At 39.2% G+C, this 26,872-nt stretch overlaps 3 protein-coding genes across 4 annotated transcripts in view; 1 reads left to right on the top strand and 2 right to left on the bottom strand.

The window, feature by feature from the left end:
• LOC140923726 (uncharacterized) overlaps positions 1-2,725 on the bottom strand; it is a 28,213-nt gene extending 25,488 nt beyond the window's left edge. For both annotated transcript variants that reach the window (XM_073373799.1, XM_073373800.1), the window contains exon 1: positions 2,448-2,725. Coding sequence is in view for 1 of the 2 variants with exons in the window: in XM_073373800.1 (XP_073229901.1) it covers positions 2,448-2,491 (44 nt within the window). In the remaining variant the exon portion in view is untranslated. The remainder of the gene's footprint in view (positions 1-2,447) is intronic.
• A 10,923-nt stretch (positions 2,726-13,648) lies between these two features.
• LOC140923649 (uncharacterized) lies at positions 13,649-17,767 on the bottom strand. The gene is made up of 4 exons (XM_073373719.1): positions 17,643-17,767; positions 16,200-16,633; positions 15,627-15,821; positions 13,649-14,901 (listed from the first exon to the last, which is right to left on the bottom strand). The coding sequence occupies exons 1-4, from the start codon at positions 17,722-17,724 to the stop codon at positions 14,812-14,814; spliced, it is 801 nt and encodes a 266-aa protein (XP_073229820.1). The 5' UTR covers positions 17,725-17,767; the 3' UTR covers positions 13,649-14,811.
• Positions 17,768-17,931: 164 nt separating this feature from the next.
• LOC140923653 (MTRF1L release factor glutamine methyltransferase-like) lies at positions 17,932-25,422 on the top strand. The gene is made up of 10 exons (XM_073373724.1): positions 17,932-18,304; positions 19,526-19,611; positions 20,518-20,611; positions 20,742-20,867; positions 21,090-21,154; positions 21,563-21,606; positions 22,302-22,407; positions 23,239-23,334; positions 23,744-23,854; positions 25,286-25,422. Exons 1-10 carry the CDS (start codon positions 18,044-18,046, stop codon positions 25,317-25,319), a joined length of 1,023 nt encoding a protein of 340 aa, XP_073229825.1. The 5' UTR covers positions 17,932-18,043; the 3' UTR covers positions 25,320-25,422.
• The last annotated feature ends 1,450 nt before the right edge of the window (positions 25,423-26,872 follow it).

Genomic DNA, 26,872 nt, shown 5'->3' with positions numbered 1-26,872 from the left:
TAAACAAAGTTGCGTTATAATAATAATTGAAAGAGCTACCCCAGTAACCCCACCATATCAGGTTTAACCATGTTTCAAGTGCTAGGAACTTCTACACTAAAATTGCCACGTTAAAAGTGAAACCTGCTCTTGAACAACCATGTTGGCCGGCTATGTAAGATCATGTACTGTATCGTACAATGTTATCCAAGGGGCTTGTTACTTGTTTCTTAATTTTTTATGAATCCTGATAAATCTTAATTCCATCAACAAAACATAGCGAAAAATTGGGGCTTTAAATGGAACAAATGATGTGGTAAAATAAAAGCGGACACAACTGATATTAAGCCACTTCTTCAAATGTATATTTTGCAGTAATGGCAACAGGGTTTCGAAAGGAAAAAAAGTAGAACTTGCTATATAAAACCAAAAAAACAAAAACAAAAGAATAGGTTGGAGATGAAAGAGCTTTTGACAATAACTGTAGAAAACTAATCAAGCCAAGCAACTGGAAATGTTCAACCAGAGCTCACATCAAATAATAGATTTTGACAACTGTACAAAGATCTACAAAAGGCAATTGGAAATTCTGGATTTCTAAATTCTGCCCTAGTGATTTGACACCGGAAAAGAACTTTCCTGGGGCATTTCGAGTCCAAAAAGAACGAGAAAGGGGAGCCAACCTGTCTTTCGATTTCTTAACACGCTGCAGCAAGACAAAGCGAAAAACACGTCATGAAAAATACATGCAAATAGCGACAGAAATCCAAGCGGAACGGAATATTTACGACCGATCGACGTGTTCCCATTCGCGTTAGCTCGTACTCGTACATAGGTGAAGCTAAATTTGCAACGAAACGGTTTAAATATGAGAAAATCAGTCCCTAAAACACATATTAATAGGTGTGATGTGGAAATAAGGCTGATATAGCGATGGACATGCATAAATGATAGCACGCATAGGAAAGCAGAGAGCGAAGGCAGATGGCAGCTCGCTCGCTCAAACAATCACGTTTTCATCAGACGGGTCGTTTCGCCCAAACCACAATTTCAGACAACTGGGATTATTGCGCTGAAACTCGGGCGTGAAGCTTAATTACAGTGAAAAGAAAGAATCGAAATTTTGGTATACACACGGATCGAAAGAAGGGTTCAATTCGTGCAAACGATAAATATTTGAACACTGGAGAAGGTTTAAAGCCAAGGACACACCTTACTCGGATCGTAGGAGCAGAAATACGCTTAATATCGATACCTAAACGAAGAAAAGAAAAACATTTCCTAACCACATATCATTTTTCTTTCTTTTATACTACTTGAAAGTGTCTTCCCGATCAAAAACGACATTCGCTATCGTAGCGACTTCATACGACATTTACACTAATTCCACCATAAGTTCAAAATATAAGTGTTTCTGTAGAGGATAAAAGAACACATATAAAACCATATTTTCATAAGATTTGTTGAGGCATTCTCCACATAAACTCAACGGAAAAGAAGCAGCACACATCTCGATGTTAGCCTAGTCGCATTAAAAAAACACAATCTGAAACAAGATGGCGGACTCAAGCACATGTTTATGTGGTTTTTCAGGTTTATTGTGAACATTTCGCGCACTATAACTCCCCAATAAACATGAGAGAAATGAAGGTTGAAAAATAAAAAGAAGTTAACAATCATATCGAAGTAAGAGAAATTTTCTGGAAAAAGAATTATAATGGAGCCGATAGGTAGATTAGGTAGATAGGTAGATGATTCGTCCGTTGTACCGCGATTTGAACACGTATAACCATAATAAAAAGAAACCACTTGCTTTTGACGATTTTAAACTGAAAATTGTGGCTTGATTCGGCTGTAATTTTACAGAAACCACTACACCTTGAAGAGAAAGGTCAAATTACGAATAATTTGATAGACAAACTCGCAGTCGATCGATATAATTCCTAGTCGCAATAGGGCATCATAATGGGACCAAAAGTAGGAAAACTCGTTTAAGACCACTTGACAATACAACACAGACGAATAAGCTAACTAGATGTTCACCACCAATGAAGAAAATTCGTTTCAAAGCTAGTGTAGGCGTTGATTTGAACCATGGCATTTGCCCATGGTTCCCCAACCCAACACGTACAGCCATATAAGATGGATCATATTCATTGAAGGTATCTCCTTTCACTTTTACATGAAACAGCACGAAACATGCCGGTAGAGAGTTTCTCATCTAGCTAAACTGAAGCATAATGCTTGAATAGCAGCGACGAGCAAGATACTTCTAATGTCACCCAAAGTAGCTCTTGATGTAGGTAAGCTTATAACTTGAAAGTTACATACAAACATTGTTTTATAGCATAGAAATAGGTGGCGGTTTTCGACTCAAAAATAGGCGTACGGTAAAGTTCATTCATCTATTTTATCTCAGGGACATGGTAATGTACCTGGGAGCCGAAAATATGATGCACTGTACTTACCTAACAACGTCGGTCGAGGGTTGGTCGAGCAAGACAACAGTCATCTAACTCGTGCACTCTACAATTAGCTACAACAAGTCCAAATTCCCACCACAAAATTATCACTGTAGCTCAAAGCAACAACTTCACGACTCCTCAGACTCGTAAAAAGGCGTTTGCTCTTTCAGAAAACCCAGATATAACACCGCTCGATGAAGTATTTTCACAAAAAATACGTCTCAGTCAACGCCATTTGCAGTTACTCTTGCTGCTTACGAAAAGGTAGACGAATCGGCAAGCTACTGCGCATGCTAGTTCACCTGTTGTCACGTGACGCTATTAATGACGTAACACAGGAAATAACTCATTGTGGCACGAGGGTAAAAAGGTGGTTCGATTATGTTTCACAGCTCAAAAACACCAGGCAAGGCTACAGGAAGTATTATTTCAAACAAATATCATATTGAAGGTCCTTTCAAAAGATAATTCCTTTATTGCATAAATCCAAAAACTTATCAACCCAGTCAACTCGCCAAACCTGGTCCTCTTGGAAACTTCATTGACGTGGAAAAAAATTATTACGACAGAACAACAACTTGCTCCTTCTAATGGCAATTTTTAATCGAAAATGAATGAAAGAAGTGGATTTACAACGAACAATGGATTCCATCTTTCACGTATGCAAATTCGGCACTGGGCAAACAATGTTTCAGCAAAAATCAATGGAAATGATTGTTCGGGGGATTATTCTCTTCGCTTCCAAAGTCAATCATTTAGAACAGATCCAACTGATCGGCAAACAAAGGTAGCCACAACCAAAATCTGTTTTGCTACCACTTGTGAATATGTCGAAGGACATTAAAAATTGACGAAATTCTTTGCTGTTTCGATTTTCTACCACCCTAGTTTTATGAGTGGTTTCGAAATGGTGACCGGATTACGGTCGATTACCGTCGACTTTTTACCTTCCAAATGGGATTCCATGGAACACTAACGACTACCTTTACATGTAATACGAGGATTGTTCATAAATCCAACGTTTAATTTCACAAAGTGTTAGGAAGAGACTGGGGAAAATGCTCGTTCCGATTCATTTGGCTTTACTTCCTCAGAGGCCGTGGGTGTATATTCGGGAGCATATATCGCCGCTGGATATTTCGAAGTGGTTTTATATCAATCTTTTGGGTGGTTTTAAAAGGTTGCACCAGATTTATGTGATTTGTTCATCATCGAGGTTTTAAAACTACCGTTTCTCTGGGGTTGTGTTTTTACTAGGGCATTTGATGAGCTGAACATTTTTAAGCGCTGTTTGTTTATAGAGCAACTTGTTTTCATTGTGTTTCCTGACTTTAACCGGTTAAAAATGTCTTGGTGAAAACGTAACCTAATAAATGAATTCAAAAAGGTCTCCTGAAAATGAAGGATAAAAAGATTGGGTAAGATTATGGGCTAAATTGAGCTATAAGAATCACCCCAAGAATGTCTTGGAGACAGTCGGTTCGCGTAGTATTGAAAATGCCAATTGATGGGTTTCTATCACCGGAATTACTAATGAATGCTTTTTATATAAATTTCAGTTTTCAATAACCACCCAAGGAAAAAAAATGGATGACTAGAAAGAATCTATAAAACAGGAAAAATACACTCAAGCCTAGATCACCTTGTACAATAAAAGACTTGAATCGGAGGTCGTCATATGACCTACTCAAGTTTGACCAAATCTGAGAGAAATCGGGCTCCCAAGTACATCATATATCATCGAATGAAACTTCAGAATAAGTTAAAAGGGAAGATATTTTTACAAAAGTAGGATCTTAGATCATTAACACTAGCAAATGTCAAAATAGTCGTTCAAGGTTCTTCAAAACAAAGGATATTTTTAGAGGATTTAAATGTAATTAGAGAATTTCTCTGTCGATCAAGATTTGAAAATGATATTTGCAATTTCGATACCCTTACATATTGGGTTTTGTGGTTGAAGGTGTAATGTCATATTGTCGTCACGTTTGATAAGATTTTTCCTCTTATCCGCCACCTCCTTTTCAATTCTAACCAAGCCGTTATTTACAATTATTTAAATATTTACTGCGTTCTTCTATTAAAGCGCCATTTTTTACGAAAATAACAAAAAGCAGCGGTAATCGTGTCTGATATACCATTACATATATGGTAAAAAAAAATTAAGAGAGCTTTCGAATGTATTTTATCAGTTGCATCGCACGTTAATGTTTTAGTGTAATAGTTATGCAAATTCGTCTGGTTTCAAAGTGATCACAATATACTAAAACCTGTTCGTCACTAAAAATAGCGATGACTAAGTCTTTTGATAAACGAGGAAATATTACAAATGATTTATTTGAATCCTCTTTAAGACAGAATCAACTTTTCCGGATCTATTCCAATCTACCCCGTTTTCATTCACTTCAGTGTCAAAATCAAAATCTAAAGGGGTGACTATCCCAGACTTTTGAAATAAATATAAAAGCGCTCGCGCAGTTTCAGAGAGATGGACCTGAAATGGCTGTTTATTTTGGGTACTAGTATTTTGGCAAAACAGAATTATATATTTGTTCATTGTAATTTCAAATCACAACAGGGAGTATGGGTAGTCGCATCAAACTTTTATAGCCAGCACCATTTTCACCATGTTCGTAGGTGAAGAATTCGCTTTTGCCGAAAAACTACGACATCGAGAACAAGTTCACAGTTCATATGGGTTTCAATCTTCACGCACACAGCTGCAGTTCAGTCTTGTGTCACCTAGCAACAGCCATGAGTGGGTTTGTAAACAAGTTTCGAAATTTTCACATCGAGCTTCAAACCCAGAACTCGCTGTTTTAGTTTATGAGGGAAAGTTCGGTAAAAATGGCTTTGGTTATCATATAATCCGTTAGCACCTTTCACAACCGTGTTCGTCTATTCCTTAATTCAAGTCGCCAATTCACAAGGAATTTTCACCACCCACTGACTTCCAGCACCAGTAGCAGTGAAATTAAAATAAAGGGACGGAACTTAAATGCCAACTTTCGTTTTGTACCTTGGCAACTCATCTAACACCGTAGCATCGAAAATACCACTCAAGGACCTTAATGATGATTAATCCCCATTCCGTTAGGGAACAACATGCACAGATTATCAGTTGCAGGCATGTTCTTGCGCACAGAACAACAAGACGACATTTCATTTTTTAATATTTGATCTTGAAGGGCACGTCCTTGACTCGCCTTTCAGTGAATGTGCGTTTTGACGAAGCTTGTTACAACGCGCTAGTTCCGTTTATTACCTGGGGCTGCACGTATAGTTTCCATGCAGCTGGTGTTTAGTCATGCTCAGCTGCACACAATCCAATATTGACATTTGTTTGAGTGAGTCAGCAATACCATACCGGGTCGTACTCAGGTCCCAACCTCGTTCCTATGTTCTCTCTCTCTCCGTAGGGACGGGTAGGAGAGAACCCTGGGAAATAGGTTGCTCAGTTCCCCGCCATGAAAGACGTTTTAGCTTGCAGGTAGGCCTGTCCCGATTGTGAGCAACTTTTTGCAGGTCTCGCAACCTCGAGCAACTTTTGCCTTTTTTAGCAATTTTTGAGCAAAATTAGGTTTAAAGCACATTAAACCCAAATAATTCAACGCTTTCACAGAAAACTTTAAGTTATGCGAATTTCTTGTGTGTTGATCAACTGAAAGGTAATTAGGAAAAATTTAATACACATTTTGATAAATTATATACAGTCAACTCTTTCTAAGACGGACACCTTTGGGACCGTTACTAAGTGTCCATCTTAGAGAGATGTCCGTCTTATAAAGAGTCAAATAAAAAAAGTAAAGAAAGGCAGGAACCAACTCTAGGTGTCCGTTTTACAGAGGTGTCCGTCTTATAGAGGTGTCCGTTAAGAGAGAGTTGACGGTATATATTAAAAAACAAGAATACTTATATAACGTCCTAGAATTTATAATTTTTTTGTGTGTGAATAATTACGTAGCCAGGAGGTATAGTGTTGTTCAGGGCTATCATAGTGAGCCTGGGCTACTTGTGGTTTCGCACATATTTGCGAGCAACTCTTTAAAAGGTAATTTTCAAGGCATTCTTCTTTACCAATGTAAACCATCATTGCGTAGAACGGAACATTAAGCTTTTAATTAGCGTTTAAATTTAAGATATCAAGAAATTTACGTTGCATCTTTTTGGATTTTTGCAATTTTGTAGTAACTTTTTGGCGTTCCAGTAATCAACTTTCCAGCGTTTAACGAGCACGGTCGGGATAGTCCTACGCACAGGCAGGAGCCTAGAACCCGGATGTACTCTTGTCACTGCGTTTTCACCAACCAGGTTATTTTTAGAACTATTTTGGCGCGAATTAAGAATGTCGCAAGTCCCCCAAACCCGTCACCTTGATCATGGTATTTTCGACCTTTAATGACCATTAGTTTTCCTTTGTTATATCTTATACTTCGAATGCCCTCAGTGGCGGACCGGAGGTTCCATCTCGCATTAAAAGGTGCTCTAGACTCTACCTAAAAATAAACCGGACCCTGAAAATGCCGTGTCATATCATGGATAATCCACGGTCATATATAGTCCTTGTATGAGAGTTGCTCAGCTCGCTCCGGGATACGGGCTCCTGTCTCTCATAATCAATGGAAAAACGAGTAATATTGTATACAGCGCTTTCACTCACATGGCCAACATCGATGCGAACTTTTTTAATTTGAACAAAGGGAAAGCCTTTACATAGGAGAAGAGATCAACTCCCACAGAATAGGGCTGGTAAAAGTCAGCGAGGCATGCACATGAGAAATTTAGAGCGCGCAGGTAACAACGGGCCCCGAGGATTTCACTTTGGTCATGTGAGATGTCACGTGATCAAATTTAAAAATTAAAATTGAGCTAACCTGGCGACTTTGTGGTAAATTTACTTTTTTGCGTAAATAAACTATTTTCGGGGGGATGCTGCGAAAATTAATCAACTGTTTAAAAATAGAATGTTTATCTTTGAGTGTTTCAAAATATAGTCAGGTGATCACGACTCATAACCCGGAGTGACTGAGCATGCGCAATTCCTATACTAGTAAAAGTTAACACTACAGCTGCCCCCGCTCCGTATGTTATTGGTCAAAAGTATTCTTGGTCCTTGTGTAGTTCTTTGGAAATATACCGATTCATAATGAAGATTTTCACACATATTCCATATAATAGGTGAGATAAAGACAGGAAACGCAAGGTTACACGCACTGATTCAGTTCGACTTACGCAGCTTTGATCTAAACATTCTCAGTTTCGAGAATATGATTCAAAGCCATAAGAAAAGCTCGGACTAAAAGTTGGAATTTTTCGCTATTTCTCTTTCACTTACATACCGGTTCATTTTATTAGGCGGAAAGTAAGCATTAGAAATTAAAAGGTTTGCTAAATTCACGCTCGTGCGTTCTAGTCATTTTTTAACTAAAGACGATACTTTAAAACTTTGTAGAAGGATATCTGTGACCAGGGAATACGTCAGCACAGAATTTAATTGTCCGCGAATTTCTGTAATCGTCCATCGTTCTGCTAGTGATGAGCTAGCCGCTGATTCACTCGTCTTGCTTGTTTGTGGACTGAGTCTTATTCCCCCAAAGAGAGAGAAAGAGTGTCTGGCAAATTGTTTTCAATCAAAGATTTGTGAATGATAAACTCGTATCTGGCAAACTCTCCAAGTATTTATATGTACCCAGTTATACGCACCTTATAACTTCATCTGCGCATAACGAGTGTCTTTTGGTCCATAACTTTCAAAACAACTGCTCCACAGAATATCACTGATAATTAACATGTAACGCAAAAGAGTATCGAAGTATGACTGTACAATAAGTGTCACAGAATCAACCTAAGTGGTCCCTTCGGCCTTCTGGGATTTTCTGTTTTACGTCATCCTAAGTATCTCTTACTTAGGGGCTAGGCTTGGATAAATCCTGCTCGTAAAAAAGCTTATTGTACCTGCCGGCAGTGCTCATAAAATGGCTTTTTCTGCTCAAAATTCTGCTCGGACAACCTTATTCTGCTCGGTATTCGAAAAAAAATTTCCGCCCTTTGCGCCGTTTCTATTTTCGCAATTATAGGAACGAGACTGGGCCTAACACCTAAACACTACTTAGAATCCTGATTATGCGTAGCAAAATTGTAATTCATCTTACTGTTAATGTGAGTGCGTTTTAGCTATTAAATAATCAAATTAATCACAAGGTATTTTCCACCTGTTTTTTTTATTTAGTTTTAAATTTTTCTTACAACTGTTATGCATATCATTATTGCCGCTCAGTGATTTTCCCCTATTCTGCTCAAATCTGCTCGAAAATGCCTTATTCTGCCGGCAGAATGCTCTCCTCAAAAATCCATTATTCTGCTCGAAATTCTGCCGGCAGAATTTATCCAAGCCTATTGGGGGCGTAAACAACAGAAACGTCATCATTACCCAACGATTCCATGCGGCCCCTGATCAAGCAAATCGAGATTTTTTCTGGCATACTGACGGTGTATTTCACCTGTAAGTACTTTTCTATATATAGGCGGAGGCTACTAGGATCCCTCCTCGGGATTTCGCCTTCTGGGCGAAATCCATGCGGGGGCAACTAGGCTTATGTCACGGAGTTTTCACGGACTGGTTTATATTTAGATAAATAAGAGCACTTTTTCCCCGCAAAAATGGAATCTCCGCTCCATCTACAATAGTCTATAAGCGCATTTGAAGTATAAATTGTCAAAAGGAAAACTAAACGTTATTGAAAGGTCAAAAATATCATTTGTAGGTCTGTAGTTGCTGACGGGTTTGTGGGACTTAAAAAGATATTCTAAATTAGCGCAAAAAGCCGTTCTAAAAATAACCTGGTCCATGAGTGCATGGAAGTTACTCGCTACAAGTTATAATATAGTTATTGTATGGTTCCTGTATAGTACATTGCCGGATCCAGACCTTGAGATAAGGGGGGAGGGGTGGGGCGGTCATTCAGACCCTTAGAAAAGGGGAGGGGCCCGGTCTCCAAAACTAAGGGGGGGGGGGGCTCCCCTGGACCCCCCACTGTAGTATAAAAAGCAAAGGCTAAACTTGGAACGGAGCACCCGTATGCCATTATAGCAGTCTTCAGTAACCCATCAACCCGGGGCGCAAGCGTACATTCCCGGGGAGGTGGAAAGTACTCACTATAAATGGCCTTTACGGGGAGGCTCCGCCCGGAAGAGTAAACTTTTTCAGGTTTCAGGTATATCATCGGAAAGGGTAGGGATTTCACTCATTGAAGTATATGAAAGAGTAGGGAAATCTATCATTTCGGTCTGTGAAAGGCCCAACATGGCTAAGCTGATGGCATTTAATGGTTGTGAAAAAGTCGATGAAACGTTAGAGTCTTGTGATTTATCAGGAGGTCATAGGCTCCTGCGTTTATTCATATTTTAAAGTCAGTGCATTTACGGCTGTTAAAAGGGAAGAAAATTCTAAACTAGATATGTGAAGGGGGTACCTTTTCTGTTAAAAATGGTATATAAAATATAGGGATACCAAGCACATTTAGCAAAGGCAACGTCATGTCAGATGAGAAGACGGAAGCAGGCGAAAATTATGGACTGAACGCAACTTCCGATCTTGTGCTCTTATTTGCCGGCGTTCGAATCCAAACTCGTTCCTAGAGTCCTCGTTGTACGTCCGCCTTGCATTGGCGCTGGGAAAGACATTGATTCAAAACGATTTTAAGATCTGCGCGCGCAAGCCGTCGTCACTGACCTCAAGTTGTCATTGCTAAATCTGCTAATCTTTTTCCATTTAATATAGACATCTACACAATTCCAACCGGTGGCAAGAGAACATAAAAGAGTTAAACTATCTGCAACTGAACACTTGGGCGAAGATCCTGCTGGTTATAAACGTTGGATCTCTAGAAAAGAGATCTAATCAGCCAGATATTAAGAACCAAAAATGAGAAGTCCCAAGACTACTGCAAAGCTGATAAGGTTTTTTCATAACAATATTTCGGCTATAGCCATATACCAGCCTTCTTCAGCTTTAATTACAGATGGCTGGTATGACCAGCAGAAATATTGTTATAGAAAACAATACACCTTGTTCTAATCAACTTTGAGGTATTCTTAGAACTTCTCGTGTTTGGAACGTAAAAGAGGGCGGTTAATCTCGTAGAAGAGCATTTCACCTATTCTAGATATGGCTTGTTTCACTTTCTGTTGTAATTGTCCTTATACGCCCGCAACGTAGGTCCTACAGCTGTTCCCCGACCGCTAATATATAATTCCAGGCAGATAAAGTTATTAGAACGTTTTTTAGCGATGCACGTCTACCGTAAGTGGAGATTTTGCATTCTTGTTTCAGTGGTTCTGCCCAAATATTTGGGCAAATCGTCTCTATAAGCGTAAAGACATTTAGGAATGCAAATTTGCTAGCCAGGCCTCACTCGGCTTCTGGTTGGTGTGCGTCTTTCATAAATGTCTGCTTAACTAGACCCCCTTAACTCAGATCTCCTCCTGTCGATCTATTTTTTCACAAACCATTGACAAATGCATCATAGGATCGATTTCCCCTGTCTTTCTAGTACAGTCATTGTTTCTCCCCGAGGAGTGGGAGCTCATTAATTCTCCAACAGCTGGGACAGCAGGGGGTAATTGAGCCTGGCGAGATCAAGGTCCTAGGCTGAGACCTGCCGGTCGCACGGAAGGGTGTGGGTGGCGGCGCATTGCGCATGAAATCTTGGCCATGACCACAAAATGATGACGATGACGATGACGATGACGATGACGACGACGACGACGACGACGACGACGACGATGACGACGACGACGACGACGACGACGACGACGACGACGACGACGACGACGACGATGACGATGACGATGACGATGATAATGATGATGATGATGATGACGATGACGATGATGATCATGAGGATGACGATGATGATACAGGAACTCTTTGTGTGATAACGATTTTCTTTAAATGAAGCTCCTTGGCTCGATCGCTCGGTTAGTACTTAAATAATCAGTTATACTCTATTCGCTGTGCACTTCGCTACGGATCGAGGGTTCTCTGGAGCGAAAGGTAAAACCAAACTAGCCTGAATGAAATTATCCTGAACCGGTCTTTTTTTAATTATAAGAGATTGAACTTCCAGCTCCTGATCTGGTGTAAAGGTTTCCTGGCAATCTTTCTCATAACCTGATCAAAGGCTAAGCGAGGGGAAAGCTAGTATGCATCGGCTTCAATTCCTTCTTTTATATAAGTCAAATTAAAGTTAGCCTGAGTATCAGGCCTTCCTAAGAGGCTATGGGAGAGGAGATTTTCCCCAGAAACGCCTGATACTCAGGCTAAATTAAAGTTAGTTTAGTTTTTTTTTTCAGAAGGAACAAGCGCTGACAAGTTAGTTCATGCATTTGGCTGTCAAGCTCTTTCCAAAAGGGAAAAGTTTTAACAGTCCCTGATTTCCTTTTTCCTCGCTTATCACCCAAGATAGTGACGGGACAGACCCAGCCGGAACATGCATCCAAACGCAAGCTGGGTGGAGGGTTGTGGAAGCAAGGATGAGCAAGAAAAAAGCTTTTTTTCACATGCGTTGTGCGAAAGATAGAACGAAATTCATAAAACATTTTTTTCATCCACGTTCTCCTGCTCCGTTCGCTATACTATTTATTTCGCGATTAAAAAAACGTAACTTGGGCAAATAAGACATCAGTTTTCGAACAGTCCAAAGTGCAGATTTGACTTAAGTACCAACTTCCGGGGGGGAGGGGGTAGACTCAATGCAGGTGAAAAGTTCTAGTCTTCTTCGCAGAAAAGCGTTACCTGACGACTCAAATAACGGCAGCGCAGATGACCAAAGCTCCTAGTAGTTCTTTGGAGCTCCTAGATTGGATTTTGTAGCTTGACTTGTCACAGTGTGGGTTTGAAAGCATTTTCTTTGCGTTCTTAGAAATTCATATCTGAAAGGAACGCCAAAGGAGGACAAGCAACAGGTCACACACTATGTATACCTTCTACTGATAATTGGTTCCTCTTTCACGTACATGCCTAGATTAAAACTTTTTATCCCTTTTAATTGCTGCATAATAAGTATAAATCACAAAACCAGAACGTTATCTTGACTTTCAATTCGTCTGTAAAAGTTTTTGGGCCTTTTTACTGACCAAACTGACAGATTTTCCTACCTATATGCCTGAAGCCTACAAAAGGTACCCCTTTCGGGCGAAGCTTCTCCGTGTAGGCCATTGGAGGGAGTACCCCTAGGGGCACATCTCCCTGTGGAGTATAGTAGCAAAGAAGGTCTCAGAATACTCTAGTTTTTTATTGGCGGGGTGCACTAGAGACTCTGGGTCACTCAGCCTTCTTTTGTTTTGTTAACTAATTAAATAAGTTAACTCATTATGGGAGCTTCATAGCTTCACCTCTCAATGCGATGAACAGTTCATACCCGTGGGGAGAAGGGGGCACTCTTTATAAAAGGGGTACCTCATTTTACAGGTCTCTAGGCGATTTCAGCTCTTGAAGTATATGAAAAGGTTGGGAAATCTGTCCCGGTTCTGTCTGTAAAAAGGCCCGAAAAGGTTAACAGATGCATTGTATGGCTGTAAAATAGCCGAGACTGAACGTTACGGTTCCTGCCTGAATCTGGATTACTTATTGTGAAAACCATAGCCTGAATTTGAATACAGTCAAACTAGCTCCTGCTTTACGGACATCCGCTTAATTCGGACACCTCATTATTACGGACAGTTTGCTTCGTCCCTGGGGGAAAGAAAGCCCGTACATTTGCTCTAAATTCAACCCGCTCAATACGGACACTTTCTGTGGCCTACTCAGTGTCCGTATTAGGCTGATTGTTCTGATTGGCTACCGAAGGGGCAAGAAGGGCACATCGTTGCTGACTTCTTATGGTTTCCAAAAAGTTTCCTTTTGGCCATATAATAGATTTTTGTCGATCGAGCTTGTTCGGTCAAGATGGCTGGGTTTTAGTTGACCTCGATCTTTTTCAAGCGTTATTATTGACTTCGACTTCGTCTCAGTCCACAAAAATGCAAAACAAAACAAAAATTAGCCAATATCCACCTAGCTTGATCATCAATAACGCATCTGCGAGCAAACTCCAAGGGGGAGAGGGGGGGGGGGGGGGGGACGAAAACCTCCTTTCGTTCCCCTCCTACCCCCAATCCTAGAGCTTGTTCGCAGGTAAGTGAGTCAGGAAGGTTCATTCCCGTGGCTTTTTTCGACTTTTATTGTACTTAACAAATACACATTGTATGTTTACACGTTATCGTTCTCAGTTAAAGAAAATGTACAACATATTGTTAAATAGTTTTTCTTCTGTGGTGACTATCCTCAAAAAAGAAAAAAACAACATGAACCTCTTTAGAACAAAATAAAATAACGATATAACTATTTTCCCCATGTATTTCTTGACGTTAACAATTACTTTTTAAAATATACACATAATTCAAAGTTATTCAGGACAAAAACGTCCTCCTAATCTGTGCTGTGCTTGCATTTTCCGTTACTCACAAGAACATAATTTATACAAAACTAAGTGCCACAAAGTGGCAAATGTTACAACAGAATTTCACAGTTAACAATTTATTATCTCAAACTTCTTCTGTGGTACTTCTATTACTTCTATTAGAACTGAAAAGTATAAGCGCTATATAAATATTTTATTATTATTTATTATTATTATTATTATTACCCTGGAAAAGCTGAACATGTTTAATTGTGATTTTTAATGTGTGGACGAAATACTGATACGAGATAACTTAGATGAAAGTTACTGGTGAGCAGTATATTCCTGTGATGCTGCTTAATTGTGTTATTGTACAAGATGGTTCTAACTTTTGAGCCTGTGAATGAAATCCTAAAGTGTGACCATACAAATGAAAGCTACTGAGCAGTACTTTCCTGTGGTACTGTTTATTATGATGTACATGATGGTTCTAACTTTTGAGTCTGTGGATGAAATCCTAAAGTGTGACCATTTAAATGAAAGCTTCTGAGCAGTACTTTCCTGTGGTACTGTTTCTAAAGCTTTACAAACTGGTTCTCACATTAGAATCACTGAAATACCATGCATTCTTAGAAAAAGAACACGCAGAATTTTTCATTTCAATATGATGATTTGTCAATGGCTTAAAATGCCTTGACTTTATGTTATTAAATTATTTATAGTTTAATTCAAATGAAAGCTAGAACTGTATAAAAAGCAGCCCTTTCAAGTTTATAGAGCTAATTTTGAAAACTTACACTTCAACAATTTCTCAATCTTGACAAGCTTTCAAGTATGAGGACCACAAAATCAAAGGCAACTGATTTGTTTTTGTAGTCTCTTTGAAAAGTCTGTAGAGTGGGACTCTAATAATTATTCTTCCCAGCTCAACTTTGAAAACTTGTTGAAGCCTCCAATTCAGGTGTTACTGGTTCTTGAACCACTAGCTTGGACGTCTCATCAAATGCCAGGTTTACCTAAGGAACACAAAATTTAAGTATGCATTTCTTAGCTACACGTACAATCGGCAACAAAATTGTTGAGATACTGTTGTCAAATGGGGTACACTTCAAAAAACAAGACATTCTGGACCAAACATGTACAATACACCTGGCAGATAAATAGAGTCAGACTGTGACCAGAACTATAAATGGGGAACTAGGCCCTTGGTCAGTGTTATATTTACTAGAAGGAAGATGTTGACATGGGCCAGAGGGGTAGAAAATGTTGGCAAACAGACTTTATCAGAACTGATGGAGAGGTTTCTCCTGCAGGTAGCCTGAACAGTGCTACAATATAATATTATTTAGGGTTGGTTAGGGAAGAAAGGCTAGCTCTTGTACTGAATTGAAGAGGATACAGTCTGCAAAATGTAGAGTTCCTCATTTCTCTCTTCCTCTCATTCTACCATTGTTTTGGGTGGCAATATTCATGTATTATGCAGTTCACTTCCTCTACAACCCCTCAGGAAAATGAGAAACTATTAGGTGGACCCGGCAAAAACTTATCCAGCCAATCAGCTGCAGTGGAACCCTGTTAATACGGTCACTAATGGGCCAAAAAAATTTGTATGGCGGTTTTGGCCAGGCTGCCAAAAAAAAGTGGCTGTAATAACGAGGTGACAGTATTACTGAGGTGGCGATAAGGCAGGGTTTCACTGTATTATTGTAAACTGTTTAAACTAGTGTTAAGAAGACCTTACCTCATGTGAATCTTCATATAGATTCTTATCTGAACGATCACTGTTAATACAAACAAACTGGGCATTAATGACGCTCTCTACATCGCCAATATTCCTCTCTTCCAAGTCATCAGCTTCACTGTTTGGGTAGGAGTACTGATGAAATAGTTCTCTTTCAAGCCGCCGTTTCCTTCGCACTTTCTGCACTTGACGAATCTATAAGTCAAAATACAATGAAAAATCAATTATATGAATAACAGCTAGGGTTTTATGGGAGATGCAGCAAATGGTGGAAATAGCCATAGCGAAATGCATCGGCATCTTTTGTAAGCGCTTAAATAGTCATGGGACCCACTATATTACAGCTAACCCTTATCAATAGGTGGTATTCAGTAATGGAACGGAATTTGGAGTAACTAAGAGTTTTCAAAGCCAACCTCCAAAACTGAAACCTAAAATTCTATTTGTACAGGTAATAGCATAATTTGTAGTGATATTTGGCATAAATACCACGAGTGATACTTCAAAATTGTTAAACATAAAAAAAAATTACCTGATTTTATAAAAGTAAATGACTGGTTAAATTCTACTCACCAGACAATATGAAATTAAAACAACCAACAAACATCCTATTGGTATGATCACATATTCAAGTATTTTTGTGTTAAAATGATGCTTCACAGCATTTTGTGATGGTGAAACAGTAGTATGGTTCTGAACATGTGTGGACAAAGTCAATAAACTTGGTGTAGTTGACGTTATATCGCTCACAGATGAGTTCGACACATTGTTTGATGAAGTAACATCATGATTATTGTTCTCTCCAAACATGACATCCACGATATGTGTCTTAGATGGCTTAGTTGTTAAGACTGTGGGCACATCAGTGTTGATAGATGTCAAGTTTGTTCTACTTGAGTTTAGGTTGTTGCTTGTAATATTGAGTAGTCTTGATTCATTATGGTTCACTATAATGGGTGGAATTTGGACATTGTTTCCACTCTTTGAAGATAAGGGTATGCTGAGTCCTGAAAGAAAATTAGTGATAAAAACAATCACTTTAAACCAAGGTTTGATGGATGTTTTTCTGTGGTTTTTGCCAAGAACATTGTCATAAAATTAATAACTGAAACAGTATGCTGTAAAATTAAATAACCATGAACGTCTGCATGAGTGTCATGCATGACATCTGGACACAGGCTCTGACAAGCACAGGTGCAGAGGTCTCTTCTAAAAACAATTAGAAATAAAATTAATGCAAGCACATCCACAATAAAAAAATGAAAAATTGGATCTCTGATTGTCCATCAAGCAATCTTATTTCCATGCAGGTAACCCCTCCAAAAAAGTTGAATGATTAAGGTCACTGATTGGATACTTAAGACACCACAGAGAGTATAAAATAATGATTCATGTGACCATGAAGAAGCTAAAGTGAGGGAAGAACAGAACATGTTGAATTTGCTGATGTAACATATTAGCTTGCAAGAGCATCCGTTTTTTTTCGGCTCAAGATTCTGGTTTCATTTGGCAGGTGAAACTAGAAACTTGAGCTGAAAAAACCAGATGCTCTTGCAGGCTAGTAAAATATCAGCATGCAAAGAAAGACATGTCCGATAACCAGGGGCTAGTGGATTTTTCTATCAGGAGAGTGAGTTCTGTTCTTACTAATGAAATTTTTGGGGAATTCAAATTACAGAGGAACTGTTATCAATCCTGGTCATCAAAACTTTCTCTAGGCAAGCTACATTTAAAATGACTCTTGGGCTAGTACAGGCTATTTATAGCTTGCCTAAATGGAAAGCTTTAAACCGACTTTCTTTACACCCTGTGTATGTACAAAATATGGAAATGAAGCTCAATGAGAGGTTATCTAACCAAATTTTTTTCTTAACTACAAATTGCCTGAAAACAGCTGCTCAAATTTGAAAATCATCTGTGATTTTAAGCCCTCTACTATTCATACCAAGTCAAAATTAGATAAACTAAAAACAAAGCAATAACCCTTTTTAATCACAGTCCTTACACAGCACCTACCTGCTTTCAAATCAGTGATCACGAACAGAAGCGAAATTATAAATTTCACAGCAAGAACAGGTTCATACATTTCAAACAGCATGTAGCTATCAGATCATTGCTTCGGTGGCTCAAAACCGGCGATTGTCACTCATAAGAAACAACACAGCATGATGAGATTTGCTAATTTTTGTGATATTTTCCTGTTAAAAACGAGAGTGAAATTTGCAAGTGCGTTAAACTGCGTTTCTTAATTCCCTCTTGAGTTATTCGACCCAGCTTCCCACGGACGGGATTGGTAGAAAACCTGGGAACGAATATTAATCAAAAATGGCGGCCTACCGCGTATCGGTATCTTCAAGTTGCGCTTCGACTTTTTGAGATTTTAAATCCTCTCATTTTGCTATTGGCGCATATTATTAATGACATTAAGAAGGGGAATCTTTAGTCGCCAGAGTATATTTGCGATTGTAAATTACGCCAGGTTTATACCTAAACTTCAAAGACACTTTCAAAATGTTGAAGTTTTACGCGATGCTGACTTTCCCAGCTCTCCCGACTCTCAAAATCTCAGATACATCACGAGGGCGTGGATAAAACGCTTAAAAGAAGCCAATGTACCAGAGGCAGAACATTCAGTAAAAATCATCACAGAACATATCGTTGGCAAAGAGAGGTTGCTGGTTGGTATGCTTTGCTGCTGGTTGCAGCTGTTTCGAGAAAGGTTGTCGGTAGCCTGCGAGCAAGCTCTCCTATTTGGGCAAACGAAGCGAGCCTCGCGAGAACGCGCGAGCAAGGGGCCGAGGAAAGGAGCCCTGCCCCTCGCGGCTTCGCCACTTGCTCGTGCGTTCTCGTGAGACTTGTTTTTCACTGGCCCAAACAGGAGAGCTTGCTCGCAGGCTAGGTTGTCGAAAGAAATGTGCACGCGACAATCCCGAAAGGTAATATGGGATATGATTAATACACTGTTTGTAATGACTGAAGCTGTTGAACCTACTTTTGTTGCTTTCCTTTAGTACTTGCAAACATATGTCCGTGGCCTCACGCAGCATTCTTTCAAATTTCTTTGAAGTATAGTGCCCTCAAAACCACCCACAATGCCTTTTGGGATTGTCTCGTGCACTTTTTCCGACAACCTTTCTCGAAATAGCTGTATTTATGTTCCCTTGAGATTTCCTCAGAGCAGTTTTATATTTGGGCTGTTCTTTATGGGATAACCTTTTTATCGACTGATGATTTGTGCAAGGCAATGTAATTGTCATGTAATTGTCATGGTCTTCAGTATTTGTCTTTGTTATTGTCATCATCATCATCATCATCATCATCATCATCATCATCATCATTGTCACCATCATCATCATAATCATCATCCTTGTCTTCATCATCATCATGTATGAGGAAAAATAAGACATGTCCTACACAAAACATTTTAAAACTAGGACAAAAACTTTACATTATATATGAGAATATAAGTTGCATACTATACTAGCCACGTACCATCCTAGTTAAGATGCCGAAGTATTTTTTATGATTTACACAAGAAGTTTGCATGTTATTTAAGATGTGTCTTGTGTAGGACAATGTGTCTTGTGTAGGACAGGCCTTACTTTTCTTGGCATGAAAGATTTTTATATTTCACAGGGAATAGTAATAATAATAATAATAATAATACTATTATTAATAATAATGTTAATAATAATAATAATAATAATAATAATAGTAATAATAAATAACATTATTATATCCCATGCTAACCCCTACCTATACCCCTTAACCTAGAGAGAGGTATCCCTCCTTTGAACAAGTGCGCCCTCGTTTAAAGTTGTAAAGAAAGGGTTTTAGTCATTTCAGTTATTTTTTGGTTTCAAGATTACAGATTATAGGTGTTGTTGATGTTTATTTAGGCCTTTGATCTCAAACAAAGTCATCAGAGTTTAACAAAGGAAGAGGCGAGGAAGCTGAATCAATCATGCCAGCGGAGATTACAAAGGTGCTGAATAAATAGGCCCTGTCAGAGTAAAATTCTGACAAGTGTCATTGCCTTGAAATGGCGACATAAGACAACAATCTTGGACAAAATAAATGGAAAACCTAGACTCCCCTCCCCCCAAAATTAAAGATGGGAAAATACTATGTTGTTGCCCCTGGCGCGACTTCATCCTTGATTCGGGGGATGGGGGGTTTGCTGTTCCATTTTATTCTGTCCAAGATTGCAGTCTTGGACAAAATAAATGGAAAACCTAGATCCCCTCTCCCCCAAAAATCAAAGATGGGAAAATGGCATGTTTTTTCCTTTTGTGCAGCTTTATTTTTGATTCGGGGGTGGGTGGGGGGAACGGGGGGCAGTGATGGGGGTTTGCTGTTTCATTTTATTCTGTCCAAGATTGTAGATAAAATGGTGACAGACAACATAAAGGTGGATTAAACACCAACAGGAACATGGCCTGGCAGTTTCCGACATCACAACAACTGGGGCTACTCCTCAAAATGTAAAATGCCTGTATTTGAAATTTAGACTAGGGACATATGTCCCCCCCCCCCCCCCCCCACCCCCACCAACCCTAAAAAGGCCTCAATAAAAACAATAAAGAACACTGGAATGACCTGAGTGAGAATTCAATGAAAAAAGAAATAGCACACATCAAAATTTTCCTTAAAAGTTTATTTCTTTAAATCATAAGCTTTCATCCACAGCCTCAAAAGTTGTACATCACTCCATTACTTGGTAGAGCATAAATGACCAGTAATTTTTTGCTGGTCTCATCGCAAACATAATATTCAATCCATGATTTTTCTTTTATTTTACTGTTGTCAGATATCAGATACTGACATTCAAGGAAAGGCTGTGCCCATATAATATTATTGATACTGTTTTTCTTTTATATCCAACTTTCAGGGTCCCTGTGCAATACATTATTGGTGAGTGGGATTTCCGATATTTAACTTTGGCAATGAAACAGCCTGTGTTCATTCCAAGGCCTGAAACAGAGGTAAGCTATAAAAAATTGCTAAGGCCCTTTCTTCAACTTTCCCTTCAATATTCTTATTTTTGTTCAATATTTCTATTCTTACCTTTCAAGATTAATTTTTTAAATAGAGTTTTTTTTATCTTGAATTTAGGAACTAATAGATCTGATAGCCAGACATCACAACCTTGCCGACAACAGAGATAAGGAATTTCTTTTTTTGGAAGTTGGCTGTGGTAGTGGTGCCATCTGCCTGTCAATACTTTCAGAATTTCCTCTGGTAATTGATTTTTGGCAAGTATAATATTAATTCTATTTTTTATTATGAAAAAAATGCACATGAACAAGGAAAAATCACTCATGTTTCACCATAGGACTGGTCATGTGGGCTAGCTTTTTTTAAAGGGGAGGGGGAGGGTGGGGAATCCTAGCCACCCAATCAGCTACCCTCCCTCCTCCCCTAAATCCTCTGATGATAATCATTTGTTCTACTATTGTCTAGACAAGGTGTGTAGCTATTGATAAAAGTGAAGAAGCTATCAGTCTCACAAAACACAATGCAGACAGGTTAGTGAAGACAGTTTATTGTTACCATATTTAACCAATAGTTTTGCCAAAGTCAAAAAAGACAAAGTAAACTAAATTATTCAAGTGTTAATTTGGCTTATACGAGACAGCGAAGGGATACTGTGGAAACATACTGCCTACGAGATCTCATTTATGGGATGAAAGTGTGTGATGTTCGTGGTTAAATCACCAACCTAAGTGGTTAAAAAACTTGTGCTTGACTGGGAATTACACCTTGACTGTTCCGGTGTCTGGACACACAAGGCACTCTAACCAGTGGGTGTGATTCCTGGTCAAGCCTTATTGTTTTCTAAGTTTTTTTCTTTTGCGTAACTTGGTAATTTAACTGCGGATATTATAGATTCAGTATCTTTCATTTAATGATTTATCCACATTTAAATGTTTCAGATGCAATGTCTGTGATAGGATTTCACTTTATCATGCTGATGTAGGTAAGTAAGGGCCTGTTTACATGGAGGTGAGGGCCCCAGGTAGGTGAGGTAACTTGCTTAGGTGGAGTAACCCACCTGTCCATATAATCTCCTGTTTTAATTTGATCACGTTTACATGATAGGTGGGGTGACCATATGAGAGATTACATGGACAGGCGGGTTACCCCCGCCTAAGTAGGTTACCTCACCTACACGGGGTCCCCCACCTCCATGTAAACAGGCCCTAACTCAGCAGTTCCATGTTTTGTTGAATGTCTAGCTGAAAATTTGCGAAAACTGCCTCAGGTTTGTTGCAAATTTTGCATTTAAAAGAACACGCGAAATAGAGGTCATTTTGTACCAGAAAAAAATCTTGACTCCATTTGTGGCTTAAATTATCCCACGATTATCCTACCGTGGCAGGATTAGCTCAGTCTGTAGAGCGCCTGACTGCAGAGCGGGATTCCCGGGGCTGGATCAATACTCAGGGTCTTGAAATAACAGAGAAATAAAGGTACTTCCTTTGCCCTGCAAGCAGCTAGACCTTCGCGTGGCTCGAAGGACCACTTAAAATAGCAGTCCCGTCTCCAGTAAGAGACGTAAAAATAGTCTTCTTAAGTAGTATATTGCTTCTAAATACACTGACACTCAAATTAAGTCGATTTTTTTCTCTACGTAACCCTATTGTTACTGGTTGCCAAAATTTTTTACTTCAGAGTCTGTGTTGTCGATAATAGGCGCCAGAAAGTTTGATGCTGTGATAAGCAATCCACCTTATATCCCTGCGCATGACATGGCCTTGTTACAGCCTGAAGTTTCCAGGTAAGAACATATTTCTCGATAAAAGTAGTACGCGATGACCTTCCGTTAGTTGACCGCAACAATTTATGACTATCGTGAAAATAAAACTACGGAGCAAATGGAGACGCGGTTGGCGTTGATAAACCTATAGCCTATAGGCGTTCAGATAGTAGAGCGCGGCGGTCTACCCCTCCCCTAAGCCAATATTAACACTTTAATACCTCTCACTTAGGGCAAAATGTTGGCTTAGGGGAGGGGTAAATCAGGAAGAAAAGGGTCCCTTGTCAAGGGCAGGAAATTATACTGGGAAAACGCAACCTTGTTTGCAAGGAGTTTCTCTGACGTAGACACGAAAATGGCGCCCAGCATTTATTTCAATTTTTATTGGTCAGTAAAACACAATCCGGATATTTTTGAAAGCGGACATTTTTTTCTCCGTTTTCGCCTTTCGTCCACAAGAAAATGACGTCTTTTGGTCATCAAAAACGCAGGTTTTCGGAACCGGTTCCCAAAGTGTGTTTTTTCAAACGCCCGCTTATCGTTTTTGTGTAGATGGACGAAAACGGAGGATTTCGAATACGCTGATGTCATACGCCCTGTAAAAGATGTTATCTTTTCTCCATTGTATCAGTGTTTTCGTGTGGACGGGCGAAAATGATTCGAATACGCTATGTGTACGCGTATTTTTTTTAAGGAAAACGGAGGAAAGAAAATCTTCGTTCAAAACTATACGGATACGTGTGAACTTTCGATCCAGCTGCATACCTTTACAGATCATAATGGCAGTGGGGCTTATCAGAACGGTTAGTAGTTTAATTGATTTTGTTTCACATGTTTTTTTGTCCTTGTTAGGTATGAAGATATGGGAGCGTTGCATGGTGGCCTTGATGGATTAGATGTAGTAAAGAGAATTTTATGCATTTCTCCTGGACTCCTAAGGCCAGATGGGTACGATATGAAAATAATGATAGCACTCTGACTTCGCAAACACGAGACATTTTGATAGGAATAGTCTATTGATGGTAAATCAGTAAGTTTGGCTTGCTTTTGAGACGCCGCTTTCTCGGAGAAGTGCAGGCCCTTTTTCCTAAAAGTTGCTGGTAATTAAGCTTATCAGTCAGTCGTCTGATGCGGGTGTGTCTTTATAATTACACGAGCAGAACTGTATTGTGTATTCCTGCAAAATGCTGATAGATAATATGCTAGTACCCGCTTTGCCTCACCTCTAAGATGTGGGAAAGAATTATGAGGAAACGTGTTCTCTGTCTTATGCGATGACTGACAAGAAACGCCCGGGAAAGCTAGAAGTGCAGTACTAGAATATTGGACTAATTTTGTATTATTTATTTATTTTCAGTTCTGTTTGGTTAGAGGTGGACATTTCGCATCCCGAGCAAATAAATCAATGGATTAGTAGCCGGGATCTTGGTTTAAAATACTCCGCAACCTTTAACGACTTTACACAAAGGTAAGCAGACATAAAATTCAACCACAATATCGTGGACCGGACTTCAAGGGTATAAGATCAAAGATAGTAATTCCCGTAAGGCCCCCTCTGTAAACTGTGCAATTGAACAAACACCGGAAACTCGTTCCCAGGCTCCTCTGCTACTTGTAGAGGACCCTGGGAATATGTTTTCGCACGCGACAAAAAGCCGCCTTCAGAACCAAGGCTAGTTTTCGCGTATTTAGAAAATAGAGACCTTCAGATTCGAGGACGAGATCTAACTTAACGTTTTTTATTCCCGCGAATTCTCAAAAAATATTCACCACAGCGAAATCTTTATTGTTCTTTTTTCACCATAAAAGTAAGCACGCTTACTTTTACTAACGGAGGTCGCAAAATGATAAAACTTTTAACTTTGCATAACTTGTTTCCGTCACTACGACATTCTCGCTAAAACTCGTCGTGGAATGACGACGGATGACGATGGATGACGACGGCTATCACGTTTTCCCGCCAAAATGACGCTGGTTCTCGCGCATGCACTGCTTAGTATTGAGAAAATCTCGTTCTCTTACTATGTGCTGGTCTTAGAATCTGAAGGTCTCTATCATCCACCGTGGCCCTTTGAAAAAAGTGTAAAATCTCTCTCGGGACGGATTTCAGGCATACATTACCGACTGCATCATTTCTTAGGGGTCCCATGTCAAAATCGAAAAGGCTGATGAGTATTCCGTTTAGGGCCCCCCTAAAGTGACATGTAAACCCGGCTGAAAGAAATACTTGGTAATCCTGTGCTGAACGAGGCAAATGATTTTTGTGACCTGGGCAGCGTATAAACAAATATCGATGCTGTTTTCTGGTCCAGGAAGTTAAAATGAGTATAAAGATGATATCATTTGGAAATTTAATTTAACCATCATTAAAAATTTATTTATTAGTTTTGAAACGGAAGGAAGTTTTTGTTACAGTGAGAAGATAATCGTCGCGTCCTGTTATTTCAATTCTTCCTGTTTTCTTTTTTAATTAGCGGTTTCTAGGTATTCATTATGCAAAAAATTTCACTAGAAGAACGCTTTAAGACTGGGCTGAATTTGTTTTACACCGGAGCAGTATTTACGAGAAATGGAAATAACTGAACTTTTGTACTGAAGGAACAAACTCATCGTATAAATTTATGGTTCCTTGTAAGGGAGCTCTGTAATGATAAAAAGTTCCAGTCTTTGTTCTCTAATATAAATCTTAAAATTAACGAAAACCTCAAATACTGGTGTTTTAAAAAATATATATATAAAAACACTAAAGAGTTAAAACATTTTTTATGTAAATTATGCTCTCTGTGTATAGGCTAAGAGTCTTTTAGAAATATACATTTCCATGAGCTGTACCGCACCTATAAGAAACCTTTCTCGCGTAAATGACTCAGCACCCAGCGAAGATTCTGTTTTGTTACAGGCCTAGGTTTTGTCATATCATCCGAAAATTATGAGTGCGTGACATCTTACATCAAGAGGATTCGTCCAGGAACTACGAGAAGCTGTCGTCGAATGATAAAGTAAAGACTTCTTAATGCGTCACATTAGAAGGCAGGCAAGTTCCAAGAGAACTTTAGTGGCATCATATGGAGGACAAGAATTGGAATCAGCTGTATTATACTTTGAAGACTGCGTAATGCGTGACATTAAAGAAAGCCAATTGACAGAGGCATGCAGGAACACATCGCAGTTCCAGAATTGTTGGAATACGATAAATCAGTCAAGGAGAAGAAAGTTTACAAACATTTCGCTGACAGTATTAAAATGGACTAATCAAATATCAGGCACAGCGGCCATATGTTTCCGAGTTTGCTACCTGAACATTGTCATGAAGAAAGTGCGTGTTGGCCGAAAATATCGGAGGTAAAGTTCAGCTTTGTTGTACCCATTTGCAGATGATTTCTTACAATGTTTAAGAAGGAGTAGGTCCGTTTGTGTCAATAAAAAGCGTAAAATGATCCAGTTTGTGTATAATAGTGGTGCACTTGAGTTTTGTAATTTTCGTGAGTTCTGTCGTTCTACGAACAAATGCTTAAACGTTCAGGTGTCCCCTGACTAGCGGAGTTCCCTGAATGCAGGTGTCCTCTGACTAGAGGTGTCCCCTGAATGCGGGTGTCCCCTGACTAGAGATGTCCCCTGAATGCAGGTGTCCCCTGACTAGAGGTGTTCCCTGAATGCAGGTGTCCCGTGACTAAAGGTGTCCCCTGAATGCAAGTGTCCCCTGAAGTGTCCCTTGGAGGTTGGGCTGAGTTTGTTAATGATTAACCACCAAAGACAATGTAAAAAAAATCATTACTAATTTATCTCTGCAAAATTATATGTGCAGCACATAGATTTAAGTCAACCTCGTTTGAGATTTAAGTGAGATAGTTCAGTTTGTGAAAATTGCCATCATTGCCTCTTTGTGGTCAGTCATGTGCATGTGACAGTAAGTAGTTCCTGATGCTTAGTTAACGTCTTTGTATTTTAAGGGCTAAATACAGTGAAACCTCTATTAAGAGGACCCCCAAAATAGCGGACATCCTCTATTAAGCGGACACTAAGCCTGGTCCCGAAACGGACGTCTGATATTTCCCTTTATAACGAACCCCTATTCAGCGGACACTAAAATAAGTTTTATTTGGCTAATTTCTATTGTTAAAAACCTCTATTAAGTGGACATCGGACTGAATTGACAATAGTAGTATTGAATTACGTCCTTGAAATACGTACTGAATTCAGTTAATGTTTTTGCATTTACGAACAAATTAAAGTTAGTAATGAAAGGTAATGAATTTGAACTCTGGATAGCTTCTTTAACAACATGTAACTTTATCACAGTACAAAGTAACCGTTGAATGTTGATCGTTAACAAACATTGCGCAATTTTTACAACCTCCATTAAGAGGACACTTGGGAAGGTCCCGAAGGTGTCCGCGTAATAGAGGTTTGACTGTACTTTGTCATGTACAAGGAGTATGCATAACAACAGTAGCAAACGCTTTTATGCTTAGAGGTGTGACCGCGG

Source organism: Porites lutea, chromosome 13, assembly GCF_958299795.1.
Source record: "Porites lutea chromosome 13, jaPorLute2.1, whole genome shotgun sequence".
Taxonomy (NCBI): domain Eukaryota; kingdom Metazoa; phylum Cnidaria; class Anthozoa; order Scleractinia; family Poritidae; genus Porites; species Porites lutea.
This window is presented reverse-complemented; position numbering and strand designations above follow the sequence as displayed.

Excerpts from the sequence above, each read along its gene's own strand:
- LOC140923649 (XM_073373719.1), bottom strand. The coding sequence starts at position 17,724 with ATGCTGTTTGAAATGTATGAACCTGTTCTTGCTGTGAAATTTATAATT. Across the intron at positions 16,634-17,642 it reads GATCACTGATTTGAAAGCAG|GACTCAGCATACCCTTATCT; the intron begins GTAGGTGCTGTG and ends ATTTTCTTTCAG. Across the intron at positions 15,822-16,199 it reads TTTTAATTTCATATTGTCTG|ATTCGTCAAGTGCAGAAAGT; the intron begins GTGAGTAGAATT and ends TTTGACTTATAG.
- LOC140923653 (XM_073373724.1), top strand. The coding sequence starts at position 18,044 with ATGACATTAAGAAGGGGAATCTTTAGTCGCCAGAGTATATTTGCGATT. Across the intron at positions 18,305-19,525 it reads TTGGCAAAGAGAGGTTGCTG|GCCTTTGATCTCAAACAAAG; the intron begins GTTGGTATGCTT and ends ATGTTTATTTAG. Across the intron at positions 19,612-20,517 it reads TGCCAGCGGAGATTACAAAG|GGTCCCTGTGCAATACATTA; the intron begins GTGCTGAATAAA and ends TCCAACTTTCAG.